At 43.6% G+C, this 19,435-nt stretch overlaps 1 protein-coding gene across 2 annotated transcripts in view; it reads left to right on the forward strand.

Moving 5' to 3' along the window:
• Window positions 1-19,435, forward strand: part of fndc1 (fibronectin type III domain containing 1) — a 251,208-nt gene that overhangs the window by 152,741 nt on the left and 79,032 nt on the right. The window contains exons 8-12 of one of the 2 annotated variants that reach the window (XM_038808240.1): window positions 4,535-4,642; window positions 8,145-8,333; window positions 14,766-16,610; window positions 18,119-18,237; window positions 18,382-18,493. In XM_038808240.1, coding sequence (XP_038664168.1) covers window positions 4,535-4,642; window positions 8,145-8,333; window positions 14,766-16,610; window positions 18,119-18,237; window positions 18,382-18,493 — 2,373 coding nt within the window. The remainder of the gene's footprint in view (window positions 1-4,534; window positions 4,643-8,144; window positions 8,334-14,765; window positions 16,611-18,118; window positions 18,238-18,381; window positions 18,494-19,435) is intronic. The other variant, XM_038808250.1, reaches the window with a different exon arrangement.

Consider the following 19,435-nt stretch of genomic DNA (forward strand, 5'->3'; position numbering starts at 1 on the left):
GTTATTGAGAGAATAAAGCATCACAGAGAGGACTGAGATATAAAGCAGAGCACGGCAGCAGCATCAGAGAACAAAGCATCACAGAGAGGACTGAGATATAAAGCAGAGCACGGCAGCAGCATCAGAGAACAAAGCGCCGTGGGCGAGGGAGAGCAGAGCGCCACAGGAGTGGGAATAGAGCGCCGTGAGCGAGGGAACAGAGCACCGCAGGCGAGAGAGCAGAGCCCCGCAGGCAGGAAATCAGAACGCCGTGGGCGAGAGAGAGCGGAGCGCTGTGGGGCGCGAGGGAAAGCAGAGCACCGCGGGTGAGTGAGCGGAGAGTGCAAGAGAGCATGCCGGGAGCAACGCCTGGCATAGCTAAAAATGATGTGTCGATTGACGAAGCTACAACACAGAGCTACTTGTGTACCAAACAGCATAAGAACAAAGAACAATCCAGCACAGGAACAAGCCCTTCGGCCCTCCAAGTCTGTACCGGTCATGATAATACCCTTGGCCAAAACCCTCAGCACCTCCTTATTCCCTATCCATCTATACCCATCCTATCCATATATTTGTTGAGATGCCTTTTGAATGGCGTTAATGTATCTGCTTCCACAACCTGCCCTGGCAATGCGTTCCAGGCATACGCCACCCTCTGCGTAAAAAAACCTGCCTTGCACATCTCTAAACTTTTCCCCATAGACCTTAAACCTATGCCCCCCTCCACCCTGGGAAAGAGTGCCTGCCCATCAACTCTATCCATGCCCCTCATGATCTTGTAGACCTCTATCAGGTCACCCCTCAAGCTCCGTCATTCTAATGAAAACAGTCCGAGCCTATTCAGCCTCTTTGTATAGCTAACACCCTCCAGACCAGGCAACATCCTGGTAAACCTCTTCTGCACCCTCTCCAAAGCCTCCACATCCTTCTGGTAGTGTGGCGACCAGAATTGTGCGCAATATTCCAAGTGCGGCCTTACCAAAGTCTATACAACTGTAGCATGTCTTGCCAGTTTTTATACTCAATGCCCCGTCCAATGAAGGCAACCTTGCCAATTGTGTGGCCACTTTCAAAGATCTGTGGACTTGCATGTCCAGATCTCTCTGACTTTCTACATTCCTAAGAGTTTTGCCATTTACGGTATATTTCCCCTCCATGTTAGACCTACCAAAATGCATTACCTCACGATTTGTCTGGATCAAACTCCATTTGCCATTTCTCTGCCCAAGTCTCCAACCTATCTATGTCCTGCTATATGCGCTGACAATCCTCAACAATACCTGCCATTCCACCAACCTCGGTGTCATCCGCGAACTTACTTATCAGACCAGCTACACTTTCCTCCAAATTGTTTATGTTTTGTTATGGGCCAGGGTTTAGAAAACACCAAAGTATATTATGAAGTTCACCTGACCTATAACTATTTATTGATTTTGGTTACGATGAGCACAAGAGCCTGCCTTTCAGGTATTATTCAACAGAGTTCTTGGGCGCTTTTAATAAAAAAACAAGCTTTATTCTATGAATTTAGTTAACATCGTTATGAACACACACAGTAAGAATTATTATCAGGGCAGCACGGTGGCCTAGTGGTTAGCACAACTGCCTCACGGCGCTGAGGTCCCAGGTTCGATCCCGGCTCTGGGTCACTGTCCGTGTGGAGTTTGCACATTCTCCCCGTGTCTGCGTGGGTTTTGCCCCCACAACCCAAAAATGTGCAGAGTGGGTGGATTGGCCAAGCTAAATTGCCCCTTAATTGGAAAAAAATAATTGGGTAATCTAAATTTAAAAAAAAAAAGAATTATTATCAACTACAAACGTAAAGACCCTGCACAACTACAGTAATCTATGTATAACTCTTAGGAAATTTCCCCCTTAACTGTTCCAATTTAATAACACGATCCAATAAACCAAAAATCCTTCTTTACCAAAACAGTAGGTAATTATAATAATTGGGTTTCTTCCTTGGAATAACTCTTTAAAATTGAAAATAGAGAGACGGGCCAAAATACTTCTCTGACTGAGTACAGCAGCCAAATGTGAAAAACGAAAGTTAAAAACTCAGAGCCAAACTACAGCACCCAAATGTGAAAAACGAAAGTTAAAAACTCAGAGCCACAAACCAGCTCCAAACCAAAGCGAAAAGTAAAACCAACTCCCAGAGCCATAGCCCAACTCCACGCACATCACTGAAGCCATGTGATAAGACAAAAATATTTCTTAAAGGGACACTCACATGACAGTATACTACAAACACCAGAGGCCCCAGCAAAGATCACTGTGGAATGCCACTAGTCACAACCTTCCATTCAGAAAAACACCCTTCTACTGCTACCCTTTGCCTTCTGTGACCGAGCCAGTTCTGTATCCATCTTACCACCTCTCCTCTGATCCTGTGTGACTTCACCTTTTGTACCAGTCTGCCATGAGGCACATTGTCAAAGGCAAGTATTAGACAGAGCTAAGCGATTCCACATCAGACACATCAGATCTAAGCTCTGCAGTCTTGCCACATCCAGCCGTGAATGATGGTGGACATTTAAACAACTCCCTGGAGGAGGAAGCTCCACAAAGATCCCTATCCTGAATGATGGAGGAGCCCATCTGTGCAAAAGATAAGACTGAGACATTTGCAACAACCTTCAGCCAGAAGTGCCGAGTGGATGATCCATCTCGGTCTCCTCCGGAGGTCATCAGCATTACAGATGTCAGTCTAAAGCCAATACGATTCAGTCCACATGATACCAAGAAATGTCTGAAGGCACTGGATATGGCAAAGGCTACAGGCCCTGACAATGTTCCAGCAATAGAAGACTTGTTCTCCAGAACATGTTGCACCCCTAGCCAAGCAGTTCCAGTACAGCTACAACACTGGCATCTACCCAGCAATGTGGAAAACTATCCAGGTGTGTCCTGTACACAAGAAACAGCATAAATCCAACCCAGCCAATTACCAACCTATCAGTCCACCCCCTGTCATCAGCAAAGTGATGGAAGGAGTCATCAACAGTGCTATAAAGTGGCACTTACTCAGCAATAAACTACTCACGACCACTCAGGTTCTGCCAGGGTCACTCAGCTCCTGACCTCATTAAAGCCTTGGTTCAAACATGGATAAAAGATCTGAATGCTGGAGGTGAGGTGAGAGGGACTGCCCTTGACATCAAGGCAGCATTTGGCTAAATATGGCTTCAAGGAGCCCTAGAAAAATTGGAGTCAATGAGAATCGGGGGGAAAGTTCTTCACTGGTTTGAGTCATAACTGACACAAAGGAAGATGGTTGAGGTGGTTGTAGGTCAATCATTTCAGCTCCAGGACATCACTGCATGAATTCCTCAGGGTAGTGTCTGAGGCCCACCATCTTCAGCTGCTTCATCAATGATCTCCCTTCCATCATAAGGTCAGAATTGGGGATGTTCGCTGATGATTTCACAGTGTTCAGCACCATTCCCGACTCCTCAGATAATGAAATAGTCCATGTCCAAATGCAGCAAGACCTGGACAATATCCAGGCTTGTGCTGACAAGTGACAAGTTACATTTGCGCCACACAAGTGCCAGGCAATGACCATCTCCGACAAGAAAGGATCTAACCATCGCCCCTTGACATTCAATGACGTTACCATTGCTGAATCCCCACAATCACCATCCTTGGGGTTACCGTTGATTAGAAACTGAACTGAACTAACCATATTAATACTGTGGCCAGCAGAGCAGGCCAACGGCTAGGAATCCTACGGGGAGTAACTCACCTCCTACCCCCCAAAGCCTGTCCACCATCTACAAGGCACAATCCTGGATGAGTGCAGGTCCTACAACGCTCCACGAGTACCACTTCATCCTTGATCCTGGTAGGCCATGGTTCAGACTGCTTGTGGACTTTGCAGGACCTTTCCTGAACCACATATTTCTGGTTGCCGTAGATGCACATTCTAAATGGTTGGAAGCACATATCATGAGTAATATTATAGCTCTTGTGATAATTGTGAAGCTGTGATATATTTTTGCAACTCATGGTCTACCAGATTCACTGTTTTGGATAACGGCATTACATTTACAAATGAATTGTTTCAAGAATTCATACAAAAGAATGATATAAGCCATGTGCTTGCTGCACTATTTCATCTGTCTTCAAATAATTTGGCGGAACGAGCTGTTCAAACTCAGTAGGAGGGATTGAAGAGCATTGCAGATGATATTTTGAGTACAAACTCTTGGAATCTTATCATGCCACAATTCACAACCGGGCTCTCTCCAGCAGAATTGTAATGAGCAAAAAGGCCAAAGTTTCATCTGCTTCATCCAAATCTCGGAGAAAAATTGAGCAGGAGACATAAGAAGCAGAAGGAGGGTCACGGCTACCACACCGAAGAGATATGGTTGCAATTTGGAGGGTTTCTGAGTGCAGAATTTATTTGATTAGAAATGATACATTACATTTGTAAACCCACGGGTTTTGTTTTTAAAGAGTCTTGAATATTAACTGAATGAGTGAGACATTTTCTGCCCCTGTTCTTTGTGGTAATTAATTCTTTCACGACCTTCAAATGCAGCCCCTACTTCCAGTCCTGAGAACTTTGAGGTGAAGCCATTCGGTGCAGGGGGAACAACGGTGACTGCATCCTGGGATCCGCCTATTAACAGCAAGGGAAAGGTCACAGGTAGGAGATTTCATGATTTTATGACAATTTCACTAAAATCAGGGAATAAAGGAAAGTAAGATCGCCATAGTCCCAGATGACCATAGGTTATTATCCCCTTTGAGGCAGAGAGCTAACTGGTGGTAATTTAACCTGAGGATCACCACACCTTGAGCGAGGGGCAAGGTTGAGAAGGCATGACTAACCTCATGCTTTTCCATGAATTATCTCAGCTGGTACGGGAGTTGAATCCATGCTGTTGGCCCCGCTCTGCATCACAAACAGCTGTCCAGCCAACTGAGCTAATACCCAAATGATTGTTATATTCTTTTCTGCTTTACAATATTTTGGGCGAAGAGATGAAAAGTGAATCTTTGTAATGCAATATCAAATAGAATTCTCACCATTGAAATGAGAGCAGCTGTTGCTTTAAACAGAGTCCGAAAGGTTCATATCTTTTAAGCTCCTGGAAAATGTAACCATAATCAAACAAAATATTCAGATTCAAGCAAATAGAAAATTGAATTTTTCCTTGAAAGCTGTCGACAATGGTATAAAGTTTATCTGGGCGGTTAGACTAAATAACAGATCAGCAAATTAACATGGAAACACTAGCATCCATGGCAGAATTTCAGAACCAATAACAAGACTGCCAGAGTGAAAAAAGGTGAAAACTATCGTCTTGAATTGGTGGTATAAACTGGGGCTGGTTGAGCCCAGTGGGCTAAACATCTGGCTTGTAATGCAGAACAATGCCAGCAGCGCAGGTTCAATTCCCGTACCGGCCTCCCCGAACAGGCGACGGAATGTGGCGACCGGGAGCTTTTCACAGTAACTCCTTTGAAGCCTACTTGTGACAATAAGCGATTATTATAGTCTCCATCCCAGGCCCCATATTGGACCTGAAGAAACAGAGCTTGTTGTTTCGTCCTGGAGACCCAATGTCAGTCCATGAAGCTTGGAAAGAGTCCACTAACTTAATCATAACTGACCAGGATGACTAGAGAGTCATTGAGTTTTTACAGCACAGAGAGAGGCGTTGCAACCCATCGTGTCCACTATCAAGCACCTATTTATTCTAATCCCATTTTCCAGCACTTGGCCTGCAGCTTTGTATGCTCTGGCAATTCAAGTGTTCATCTAAATACTTCTTAAAAGTTGTGAGGGATTCCGCCTCCACCACCTCTGGGTGAAAAAGTTTTTTCTCAAATCTCCTCTGAACTGCCTGCCCCTTAACTTAAATCTATGCCCTTGGTTATTGCCCCCCTCCCCACTAATGGAAAACGTTCCTTCCTATCGATGCTATCTGCGCGCCTCATATTATACACATTTAGCATGATATGTGTGTGTGTCTGCCACACCTTAATATTTCTCAGAACCAATCAAAAGTTTCCCTTGAAACAAGTGAAACAAAACTTATAAATGGGTCCACTTGTATTACTAATTTTAACATTTAAAATCTTTGAGCTACAGGTGCATGAAATTTTCATAACCTGGTTGGGTGGGGGAAGTGGTGTGGCTCAGAAGTAAACTGATTGAGAACCCTATGTTATAGTGTGTTTGAATGATTTAAAATTCAATCATCATGGCTAGGGGCAGCACGGTAGCACAGTGGGTAGCACTGTTGCTTCACAGCTCCAGGTTCCCAGGTTCAATTCCCGGATTGGGTCACTGTCTGTGCAGAGTCTGCACGTTCTCCCCGTGTCTCCATGGATGTCTTTTGGGTGCTTCGGTTTCCTGCCACAAGTCCCGAAAGATGTACTATTAGATAATTTGGACATTCTGAATTCTCCCTCTGTGTACCCGAGCAGGCGCCGGAGTGTGGCGACTTGGGGCTTTTCACAGTAACTTCATTGCAGTGTTAATGTAAGCCTACTTGTGACAGTAAAGATTATTATTATTAGGGTTAGAAATCTTAAGCAGGATTCTCCGACCCCCCCGCCGAGTCGGAGAATCCCCGGGGGGGGGGGCGGTGCAAATTCCGCCCCAACGCCGGCAGTCGTATTCTCCAGCACCGGTTTTCAGGCGGGGGCGGGGTTCACGCCATGCCGGTCGGGGGCCGTTGGTAGCGCCCAGCCCCCCCACCAAGCAATTCTCCGGGCCCCAATGGGCCGAGCGGCTGCCCGTTTTTTGCCAATCCCGCCGGCGTGAATTAGATATGGTCCCACACGGCGGGACCCGGCAGGTAAGTCGGCTAGGATGGTCCTGAGGAGGGGCGCAGGGGGATTCGATGCCCGGGGGGGGGGGGGGGGGGGGGGGGGCATGGTGGCCTGTCCCGCGATGGGGGCCCACCGATCTGCGGGCGGGCCTGTGCCGTTGGGGCACTCCTTCCATCCGCGCCGGCCCCTTCAGGGCTCCGCCATGGCCGGCACGGAGAAGTGAGCTCCCGTGCATGCGCCAGAACACGCTGGCGGTTCAGCGCATGCGCGGCATTACGCCGCCCCTTTGCCGCATGTACGGACTCTCGCAGTCCCTTCGGCGCCGGCTGGTGCGGTGCCAACCCCTCCGGTGTCCACCTAGCCCCGGGCGTGCGGAGAATCACGGAGTGGTTCGTGCCGGTTTTCCGGCAAGGAGAATCCCGCCCCTGATTTCAGTTTAGAACATGAAACTTCCTGATTTTATTTCTGCCTTATTTCAGTTGTTTAATTTCAAGCAAGGTATTCGTGGGAAGTTAGTTATTTTTGGGTCCCTCGATTGGGAAAGTGTATATCCGATAGGGTTCCTGCTCCTGATCGCTGTTACCTGTCTTTATACAAATTGTATGTATTGCTGTAAGGCGAGGAGACCTTCAAGCTGAGTTTTGATGCCTTCCCATAGTAGTTTACACTGCTCACATTCCCCATCGTTGTTCACACTGCAATATTGGCCATTTGGAAAAAATACTGCTAAGTGCTCGTTTCCTGTAGGATCATACCCAGTAAAACAGTCAGGAGAGGAGTGAACAATGTAGAACAAATTGGCAAGATAAAGATCGTGTCCTTGAAATACAACTTGTTCATTCAAATATTAATTGAATTTCATTTAAATTCATGTTTTGTTCATGTATTATACTGACGATCTAAACGTTACATGTTAATTATCTCATGAATGTTTAGTTAAATGTATTGCCTTCAAATGAAAATAGAAAGATTTTGGTGGAAAAAAGTTCAATATCAAGGTCAGATCGTATTATTTTGTAAAAGGTAAGTTAATTGTTTTAACTAGATCCAGTTTGTCAATACATACCAGCTAATTTTATATTCATATGTCAATATTTCTTTCAGTGAAATAGTTCTTGTATATTTAATATGTTGCTGATCTAGATAATTGTGAATTTTCTAGATAATTTTCTAGATTTGGTCAGTGTATCCTGTATTAATGCTATCTAATTTTTGTGATAGATTCCAGTTGTTGTTTAGTGCATTGCTAATCAGTAAACATTAGCAATGCACCCTGTGATTCATTCTTCCCATACAGTATCTCCAGTGGAAAAGCAGAGTTGTTTTCAGTTGTCTCCTTCCAACCATCTGCCAAATCGTTTCAGAATACATTGTTTCATACGCCCCGGCTCTCAAACCATTCGGAGCAAAGACTGTTACTTTTACTGGGGACGTTACAACTGCTATAGTTGATGGTCTGCAACCTGGGGAGCGCTATATTTTCAAAATTCGAGCAGCAAACCGGAGAGGGCAAGGTCCTCAATCTAAAACTCTCAGTGTTGCTATGCAAAAAAGTAAGCATTGTACTCCTTTATGATGTGGCCTTCTATCAGCTCCAAGCTTATCACTGGCAAAAACACCCTGAATTACATTTATTGGCTGCTTTGCAAGTTCTATCTGAGCACAGTTCATCACAACTGAAGTTGCACTAAAAATTATAGATGCCCTTATAATACTGGTGGGTCATGGACTAATACCATGAGTTTGAACTCATGATTGGTTAATGCAATTATTACTAATTTAGCACTTCCACTAATGAGAGAAACATTTCAGAGAGAAGTTCCAACCATTTGTACATTAACGTTCCACAGTATAATTTTTGAACCATTTGTTTGACCTTAATGTAAGAATGAAATTTAAGCAACAAAGGACTGGGAAATCAACTTGTCATATGGTATCAAATGGGAATAGTGATCGAATATTATAGAAACAGCAGTAAAGACTGAAACATTTTGGAAATACATTGATTTTAGATGAGATTGGATTTTGATTTATTGTCACGTGTGCCGAGATACAGTAAAAAGTGTTGTTCTGCATCCAGTCCAGGCAGACGTTCCATACATGAAAAACATAGGACATACGATAAATAAACAATGTAAATATACAGACATCAACATCGAGGGAAGTATACAGAGTATAACACTATAACAGTAGAGAAGATGCATGGAGAGATCAGTTAAGTCCATAAGAGGGTCATTCAGGGGTCTGGTAACAGCGAGGAAGAAGCTGATTTTGAATATGTTAGTGCATGTTCTCAGACTTTTGTATCTTTTACCCGATGGAAGAGGTTGGAAGAGAGAATAACCCGGTGGGTGGGGTCTTTGATTATACTGCCCGCTAAGGCAGCGGGAGATGTAAACAGAGTAAATGGATGGGAGGTGGTTCGCGTGATGGACTGGGCTGTGCTCACAACTCTCTGTAGTTTCTTGGGCCGAGCAGTTGCCATACCATTCTGTGATGTAGTCAGATAGGATGCTTTCTATGGTGCATCTTTAAAAATAGGTCAGAGTCAATGTAGACATGCCAAATTTCCTTAATTTCCTGGAGAAGTATAGGCGCTGCTGTGTTTTTTTGGTCAACCATCTCCACCTCGGCCCCGTTGATGCAGACAGGGCTACTTCGCTTCCGAAAGTCAATGAGCAGCTCCTTAGTTTTGCTGACATTGCGGGAGAAATTTTTGTCGTTGCACAATGCCACTAGGTTCTCTATCTCCTCTTGTACTCTGACTTTTCATTGTTTGAGATCTGATCCACTACGGTTGTGTCATCCAGCTTGTAGATGGAGTTGGAGCCGAATTTTGCCACATAGTCGTGTGCATATAAGGACTGTAGTAGGGGGCTAAGTACATAGCCTTGCGGCGCCCCAGTATTCAGGACTATAGTGGGGGAGATATCGTTGTTTATTCTTACTGATTGTGGTCAATGGGTCAGAAAGTCGAGGATCCATTTGCAGAGGGAGGAGCCAAGTCCTACATTTTGGAATTTGATATGAGCTTGGCTGGGATTATGGTGTTGAAGGCAGAGCTGTAGGTAATGAATAAGAGTCTGACGTAGGAGTCCTTGTTGTTGAGATGCTCCAGGGATGAGTGTAGGGCCAGGGATATAGTGTCTGCTGTGGACTGGTTGCGGCAGTATGCGGATTGCAGTAGATCAAGGCATTCTGGAAGTATTGAGTTATTGAGTTGATGTGCCTCATGACCAACCTCTCGAAGTACTTCATAATGATAGATGTCAAGGCCACCGGACGGTAGTCGTTGAGGCACATTGCCTGGTTCTTCTTCAGCACCAGTCTGATAGTGGTATTTAGCAGTTTGACAGTATCGGTGAAGAGAGAAATAGAACTAATTTCTCAGGTTAACTACCTTTCTTTGAGGCAGCACGGTGGCGCAGTGGTTAGCATTGCTGCCTTATGGCACCGAGGTCCCAGGTTCGATCCTGGCTCTGGGTCTCTGTCCATGTGGAGTTTGCACATTCTCCCCGTGTTTGCGTGGGTTTCACCCCCACAACCCAAAGATGTGCAGGGTAGGTGGACTGGCCACATTAAATTGCCCCTTAATTGGAAAAAAATTTGGTACTCTAAATTATTTTTTAAAAAGACCTTTCTTCACAGATCTGAAACGTTAACTCTGTTTTGCTCTCGATATGTATTGCCAGATCTGCTGAGGTTCCTGCACTTTCTCTTCATTTCAGATTTTAGCATTGGCATATTTTGCTTCCTTTCTAGAAACCGCAGTTGTCTGATATACAAAATGCTAAATAGCTGGAAATGGACAAAAGATCTAGTCAGCCGTCTGTAAAGAGAAAGGACAGATTAATTCTAGGAGTAAAAAGAGAAAATGCTGGATAAACTCAACAGGGCTGGCAGCGTCTGTGGAGAGAGAAAAAGAGTTAACATTTCAAGTCCATTATGACCCACCTACAGTCTTGGTTTTGTAAAAAGGTTGTATGGACTCGAAACATTAACTGTATTCATGTTTGCACAGATGCCGCCAGACCTGCTGAGTTTATCCAGCATTTTCTGTTTTTATTTCAGTATTTCAGCATCTGCAGTTTTTTGCTTTTGTTAATTTGAGGAGTGATTTGCCTCTACATATGTTGACTGACCTGCTGCATGTTTCTACACTCGTTTATTGGAAATAATTATTTTCTCTTTTGCTGTAATAGTTAATTATATTTAAAAGAGAAAAGAGATTTTTATTCATTGCTAAATTACAAGAATGAGACTGATTTTATGAATTATGGGTTACAGAAATGTAGTTATTTTTTAGGACAGAATAATCCAGCAATTGTGAGTTCAAATCGCACCATATCAGTTTGAGAATTTGAATTGAAAACTGAGTTTTTTTTTAAAAAAGCAATAAAATGTTGGTAACTATAAGTGACAATGAATCTATTACATAGTCATAAAATTCCTCCTGATTGACTAATGGTCCTTTGGAGAAGCAAACCTGCTGTGCTCACCTTGTCTGGTCCAGGTGCAACTCCATTTCCAATGAGAACGTCAACCCTCTAGGATTGACCAGAAACTTCCAAGAATTGAAGAATCTCCAGGGCAATCCTGTGAGCAAGCTGATGGAAAAATCATGGAACCGTTTAATAAATCCTTTTTTCCCCCAATTTTCTTTATTAATTATTTTAAAAATTTTAACAGATAGGGGTGAGGAATAAAACTGTTTAATCAGCAGTCAGGAATCCTCCAAATGGATTACAAAGATCCTTTTGGCTTCTTAATTTGTGTGAGAAGGTGCAAAGATGGACATGTCAATCGACCAGCAATTAGAATGTTTGGTGGAAGTGGGATGGTTACTGGTCATATGATGAAATCTCGCCAAAACAACTCCAACCAGCCTTAATGCAGTTATCACTCAAGTGATGTCAAACTGTTCCAATAGGCTCACTGCCATGCTCTTGGGCAACCCGGGATGGGCAGGCAATGCTAAACCACGTCTTAAGAATAAACATTACCTTAAATAAAAACGGCTGGTGTAGAGCAAGGGCATGCATGTCAGCATTCGGATGACGAGACCAATGTTCTTGCACAATGTCCCACCCAAAAGCTTTGTTCTGGTGCACTGTTTTGTAAATCTTGTACAGTGGATCTCTGCTTATACATTTAATAATATGTGATTGCTTTGCCGTGCTTGAATTTTAGTTTAATTGTAAACATAAGGCAGAAAATCACAGACTGTCAAGAATCAGAATTTTTAGCCTGTTGCGTTTTCTTTAGCTGACTATAGAAACTTTTAAACTTTCAGTTTTACACAGCAATTAAATTAAAAACATTAAAATACGCATGTACTGAAGTTTCATTTATGATTACCTACTGGATTTAGACAAATTTAAAGAAAATTAGCATCAAGGGAAAGGATATTGTGAAATGTTCATGATAAATATTAGAAATTTGAAGCATGTATATGTAAGCCTTTGAATTTTGGGCTTGAGTAGTTTGGGAAAGAGCAGCCTGTGAGGTGACCTCATTTCCACTGACTGGCAAGCCTCAAAGAAGAGGACACAGTAAGGGGTAGGTCATTTATTCATTGAAGTCTTATGCAGTTAAGATGAAATGAAGAGCAACATCTTCCCTCAGAGGGTGATGAAACTTTGGAATTCCCTACCCTTGAGAGCAGTGGAGACTCAACCATTAAAAATGTTCAAGACAGAAATTGATACGTTTCTGGATATTAATGACAAAAGGCGATGTAGGATTGTATGGGAAAGTGGGGATGAAGACAATAATCGGCCGTGATGTAATTGAATGGCGGAGCATGCTCGATGGGCTGTACGACCAATTCCGGATCCTATAAAACATTCAGGATTGTGAAGGCAATGGACAAATTTCAGTCAGCCAAGTTATCGCCTTTGTTGTTCAAATATCAAGACAACATTAAAAATTATTACATTGGGGACAAGCAAGGCCATATGTAATAGAGACATGGGGCAGAATTCCCCGACCCCCCACAGGGAATCGGTGGGAGCGGGAATCGCGCCCCGCCGATCGGCGTGCCCCGCCGATCGGCGTGCCCCCAGCGGTGATTCTCCGGCCCGCGATGGGCCGAAGTCCTGCCGCTGTCATGCCTCTCCCACCGACGTGGTTTAAACCACCTCTGTGCCGGCGGGATTGGCGGCGCAAGCGGGCACCCAGGGTCCTGGGGGGAGGGGGGGGGGGCGGCGCGGGGCGATTGGACCCCGGGGGGGTGCCCCCCACGGTGACCTGGCCCGTGATCGGGGACCACCGATCGGCGGGCGGGCCAGTGCCGTGGTGGGGGGGGGGGACTCTTTTTCTTCTGCCGCCGCCACGGCCTCCACCATGACGGAGGTGGAAGAGACCCTCTCCACCACGCATGCGCCGGTGGTGATGTTAGCGGCAGCTGACGCTCCGGCGCATGCGCGGACTCACGCCAACCGGTGAAGGCCTTTCGGCCAGCCCCGACGCCGATCGGCGTAGCGCCAAAGACCATTGCCGCCAGTTTTGGCACCAGTCGGCGGAGCGGGAGCCACTCCGGCGCGGGCCTAGCCCCTAAAGGTGCGGAGAATTCCGCACCTTTGGGGAGGCCCGACACCGGAGTGGTTGGCGCCACTCCGCTATGCCGGGACCCCCCGCCCCGCCAGGTAGGGGAGAATTTCGCCCATGGATTCCAATAATATGATGGGTGGTGGCTGAAGCACTGGGTGAGCATTGTTGGATGGTTAACCTTGTTCAGTGTCCCATTTGCCTCATATTTAGGGCACATCATAAGGCAGCACTGTGGCACAGTGGTTAGCATTGTCGCTTCATAGCTGCAGGGTCTCCGGTTTGATTCCCGACTTGAGTCACTGTCTGTGCGGAGTCTGCACTTTCTCCTTGTGTCTGCATGGGTTTCCTCCAGGTGCTCCGGTTTCCTCCCACGCACGTTCTGAATTTTCCCTCTGTGTACCCGAACAGTGCCGGAATGTGGTGACTAGGGGCTTTTCACAGTAACTTCATTGCAGTGTTAATGTAAGCCTACTTGTCACAATAAAGATTATTATTATTATGTTGCTTTTTCCTAAAATGTCCCGCCGATGAAAGGGACCAATTTGCCCTGAGCCAGTTCTTTATACTAGATACCGACAGTGTAAGAAGTTAATATTGCTGCTGGGACCTGAGGTTTCAGCTCTAACCATCCCTTTGATAATCCCAATAATGTACAATATATCCAACACCATCAATGCTTTCCTAAATCAAGTGAACAGATATTTTGAGAAGTTAGTTTGTTTAGGCACATGTACATGAAGTAATTCAGCAGGGTATGTAGTGGTGCTGCACTGTCCTGGAGCTAGTTACCACAGTAGGTGGATATTGGCAATGACTCAACAAGCAGAGGGATCGAGGAATGGATTAAAAGTAGGAGTTGATCCATCAAAAGTATTTTAGCTCATTTGTTTGTTCTAATTATTTGTTACAGTTTATATTCTCTGTGTTCTCTTAAAACCCAAGGTTATTAAAGAAAAGGAAAATGCATTCTAAGTTGGCAGGAGACAGTTAGTGTAGAAGAGGTAAGCGATTTATAGTGTTGGCAGTCCTTCACCCATGAGGTGTAGTCTGTAAAATAAGTCATGATCCATTTCTTCCGCATCAGATTTTATAACTTAAACTATTCACATTTCAATCGAAGCCCTGTAATCATTTTGAGGTGGAAATTTGAATTCGTATCCTTTGCAACATTAGTTGTCATTTTCTGTGCATCATTTGCTGCACTATTTCTGAGTTTCCAACCTCTTTGTTTGAATGTTTGCTTTGCATTCCAATTTTAGAAAAATGAAAGAACGCAATCTCTAATTGAAAGATAGAGCATGGCTATGCCCTTCTGCAATTTTTTATATCCTTAATCAGCTGTTTAATTATTTAATTGCAAAAGTAGTTTGCATATTTAGTCTTGCAGAAAGCTAACATTTATATTCAACAATATGCTCTGATTTTCTTGATAGGCAATATTGCTGCAACTTCCCAACATAGGACTCAAGACAAACCTCAAATTTCTCCACGATTGGAGTTCTCTTCAGTCTCCCAGCCCTTACCCACAATCCCTTCATCAAGCCTGCCATCTTTCTCAGCTGTTTCTAAACCCATCTCTGGTTTCAGACCAAGTCTGCGAAAACCTTCCTCTCCCTTTCCTGTCTCCCGTTCACCATCGCTGCAGTCTTCTGGTTCTGATACAAAAACAGCTCAAAAAGTGACTTTCTCCTCTTCGTCGTTAATTCCTCCTGCCCCTCCCTCAACACCATTGAAACATTCAGCTACAAATTCCAGGAGGAGCAGTCAACTGCTAACTAGAACAGGATCTACCTCGTCTGCAATCCAATCCAATAAAAATCCAACTCGGCTAAGAATACCGAATTCCAAAGTGACTCTTAGAAAACCACTCACTTCTGGATCATCACCCGTTCAGACACCGAATGAAACACAAGAGCCAAGCCGAGATCGGTCTAAACTTCTGACTTCATCAGTTTATCCTGCTGCAAGATCTACTTCTGTGTTTTCAGAGGAAGATAAAGAAAAGGAAAGTGAAGAAAAGGTGGAAGAGAAAGCCAAAGAAGGAAAGAAAAAACATAAGAGTCGTATTTTAATAGAGTTGAAGAAATCTAACCATAATTCAATGTTGAGTAGACAGACCTCAATTTTCCAGTCACCGAAGTCATCCTCTGTTCCTGACCCGATACCATTCACAAGGACAGCTTCAAATTCACGATCTTCTCACACTGCATCTTCCCTGTCTTGGCCTAGTTCTAATAGAAGAACAGCGATCAGTGATCATGATAAGAAACCAGTTTCCACATCTTCATCGCACTCGGCTTCAGAAAGAAATCCTTTATCCGGGTCCAGTTTTGTTCGGACCAGGCTTGTGGCTGGCAACCCAAAAAACACACTTTTATCACGATCTAATCCTTCTCCTTCTGTCTTATCCTCGTCTTCATCATCATTAGGAAATCATAGATCTTCATTGGCAGATCCTCGCACACATTCCAGTAATGAAAAGGTATTATCTGGTCCTGATAGAAAGCAAATATTGTCGTCTTCCTTTGCAAGAAAACAAATTACTTCCAGTAGTTCCTCTCAGCACCGTCCATCTTCATCAGCTCAGTCTTCTTCTGCACCCTCAGGAAATTCAGATAAATTTTCATTATTAAATCCGAACACAGGTTCTAGTCTCTCTAATGCCATGTGGACATCAAGCACTGAAAGAAAACCAATTTCTTCCTCTGATTCTTCTTCGTCCCGTCAGTCTTCATCAGCCCACTCCTCCTCCTCTGCATCTTCAGGAGACTTGCGTTCATTTTTGCCATCAAATCAACTTTCCACTTCCAGCATTGCCAATGCTAAAATACCCGACAATAAAAGTAAGCCATCTTTCTCTTCAGTACCATTACGAACTACCTCCTCTTCATCTTCACAGGATCCCTCTCATCTAGATAAACTAGCAAATTCCTATTTAAGTCGCAATGGTGCCAACAGAGAACTTGTAACCAGTCCGCCAAAAAAATCAGTTACCTCTTTTGTGACCAAATCTATTCCTTCATCACATGTTCTGCCATCTTCAAAACATTCCAGACTACAAGCGTCTTCATTTCCTTCAGGCTCAAAGGAAATAGCTGGAAGACGACCTTTCTCTCCATCCTCACCACAACTTCCTGCATCACGTCCACTTTCCCCATCTTCACCTCAGCAACGTTTCCCAGGGATAAGAACACGGTTTCCTTCCAGGTCAGCTAGCATAGGAGACCTTTTACGTTCAGGAAGATTTCGAAAATTTGGAAAGTCTCCTCCAGATCAATGTAAGTATGCACAAAATAAAAACCGAATAGGCTGGAAACACTCGGGAGGGCTTGCAGCATCTTTGGGAAGAGAAAAAGGTCTATGATTGTCCACCAAAATGGGATAATCTTTAACGTTAAACAATTAATGGATTTGATGCAGAAGCAGTGCCAGGAAAAGAGGCAGAAGGAAGGAGGAAGGAACAAAGTGGAAATGTCTGTGATAGGGTGGAAGAAAAGAGAGTGATTCAGTAACAAAAGGAATGATTGTGAAAGTTAAAAAAGGACAAGTAAAGAAACAAAAATGAGCCCAGAGCAGGTGTTAAGTGCCTACAGTAAAATAGTATTGGGGAAGGAAGGCTTGGAAGATTTAGCAAAGAGAAGAAACTTGCATTAATGTGACCTTGGGGATGCAGATCATCTTGCTGGTCATGTGTACATATAGGGAATCCCCATCCTAAATACTAGCCCCCACATCCACTACTCACTATTCCCGGTAACCATCCTCCATTTCCTAGCCGCTGTTTGAGAAAATAGGAACAGTGGCTGCGATTTACAGCTTTCTCAAGGTCAGAAGACATCAGAATGCCTAGTAGAAAGATGAGGTATCGTTCCTTGAACTTAATTTAAGTTTCAATTGAAATGCTTAAGCCAAAGACAGAAGTCAGGATTAGAGTGGAAGTGGGTTGAGAATTAAAGAGGTAATCAAAAGCTCAGGACCATCCTTGCAGACTGCTAGCGATGTTCAGCAAATTAATGATTGAATTTGTGTTTGATTTCCTCAATGTAGGGGAGATAGCATCATGAAATACAAATTCTATTCCTTGTTCCACAGATGCTGCCTTACCCAAGTGTTTTAAGAATTTCCTGTTTTTATTTTAGATTTCCAGCAGGGAATGTATCCCTTTAAGTATTTGTAATGGTTGGCTTGGAGTTATAAAAATGGTTTTAAAAATGTAAGAGCAACGTTAAGGAGTTATCTGATTGAGGTATTTAAGATGATTAACGGAATTGATGTGGTAGATAGTGAGAAATTATTTCCTTTAGTGGGGAAGTCCAGAGAAAGCGGCATTGAGCTTGGTTTCGTGCAGGCTAAAATAAACTTCTCCCCTTAAAAAGTTAATTGAAAATTTCAAAACTGAGATTGATGGGTTTTTCTCAGGCAGAGATATTGGGGGTTACAGAACCAAGGATGGTACATGGAGTTGAGATACAGATCAACCACAATCTAATTTACTTGGTCCAAGGGCTGGAAGGCCGAATTGTGTTGCTATGTTTCAGTTTTCATGCACAGCAATGTACATGAATGATCAACTCAATTCAGGTAAAGTTGGGAATGGTAGACATTTGTGAGCACACCCTGCCTCCTTTTCAGACCATGTGCAAGATTAGGTTCAGGGAAAGAAAGAAGGCATATTTTATATTGATTTTCCCAGAGATTAAAAATACGGGAGACGAGATCCATCTTAAATATAGATTTTCAGCAAATATCATACATTAATGAAGTTAAATGTTGTGTCAAATCACAGGGAAAAGTGGGAGACCAAATTTAACAGCTGACAGAGGGAGCAAAGTTTCAACTAACAGAGGTGGTAATGAAAAGGCAACTGGGCGTAGGGTCATCGCTGGACCTCAGGACACTAAATGGGTTGAGTATATCTTATGCAACTGGATCATACAAATGTCAAATTAACAATGTCAGACTCATATCAATTGTAAAACATTCTTATTAGCTCTTTGGACAAGCGTTCCTATTGTGACATAATTGTTTTTTCTCCCCCCTTTAAAACAGATTGTAGATCTTGATCGAGGAATACTGATGAACCCTGAAGGACAAATCCTCCAGGATACAGAGGGAAAGCCCCTCCAAATACAACTGGGAGTAGATGGACGAACTGTACTAGGTTAGTGCAATTCCTAAGCCCTTTAAGATAGATTTGATTGCGTAAGGAAAAGTAATTCTTATTAGTATGTGATAATTAATAGATATAGTGCTGACAAAAGAATAACCCTGTCGAAGCTCTTCCTCTTGCTCTCATCAGAACCGTCACAAGAATACCAAATTTCAAAGGGGACAATAATTTATACTGCATTAGAAAATGGTGCTTATCGGTTGGCAAGTGGAATCTGGTCAAGGCATTGCCATGGAAAAAGCACCAGGGAACACTTACTCCCAAACATTTGCTTAAATTCAAAAAAGATGAGTCAATAGTGATTGGGGAATGCACCAGATGATAGTTGTCTTCCACACATTTGTTTAATTGAAAAAGGTGCAATGCCTGGATATGTTCTTTCTGTTTTCAGAGAGACCTGTGTATGAATATATTTGGCCTCTACCAAGTGTGTTCCGACACCCTGGGTGAGTGCTCAGTCAATTCCAGGCCCACAGATCCTGGAGTTCCAACACAAGTGAAGTAACCAATAATTTGTATAAAGTTTGCAGAATCTTTGGCCCCTTGACTACTCAATAAGTTATAACCACCAGGTTTATAGGTTGAACACAATAACTGTTTATTTGAAACAGGAACAAAGTTGAAGTATGTAATAATTATAATGGACTAACGGCTAGCTAATCTACCTCCCCCTTTTTACTGTCCTACCCTCTACCCAAACGCACACAATGCAGATGAACACAGAGGGGGAGGGGTAAAAATAACAAGGATTAAGATGAAAAGAAAGTGATGAATGTCCTTGTTTCTGAGGTTGGGGTCATTATAGCAGGCTGTCCTCCCAGTTCGCAGAGTAATTGAAACTACTGGTTGGATTGCTAACGAGCACCTTATGGCAAGAGCATTTAGTCAGACTCCCAGGCTTGAATTCCCTCTGGGGATTCACTTTAACTTTCA

Source organism: Scyliorhinus canicula, chromosome 1, assembly GCF_902713615.1.
Source record: "Scyliorhinus canicula chromosome 1, sScyCan1.1, whole genome shotgun sequence".
NCBI classification, from domain to species: domain Eukaryota; kingdom Metazoa; phylum Chordata; class Chondrichthyes; order Carcharhiniformes; family Scyliorhinidae; genus Scyliorhinus; species Scyliorhinus canicula.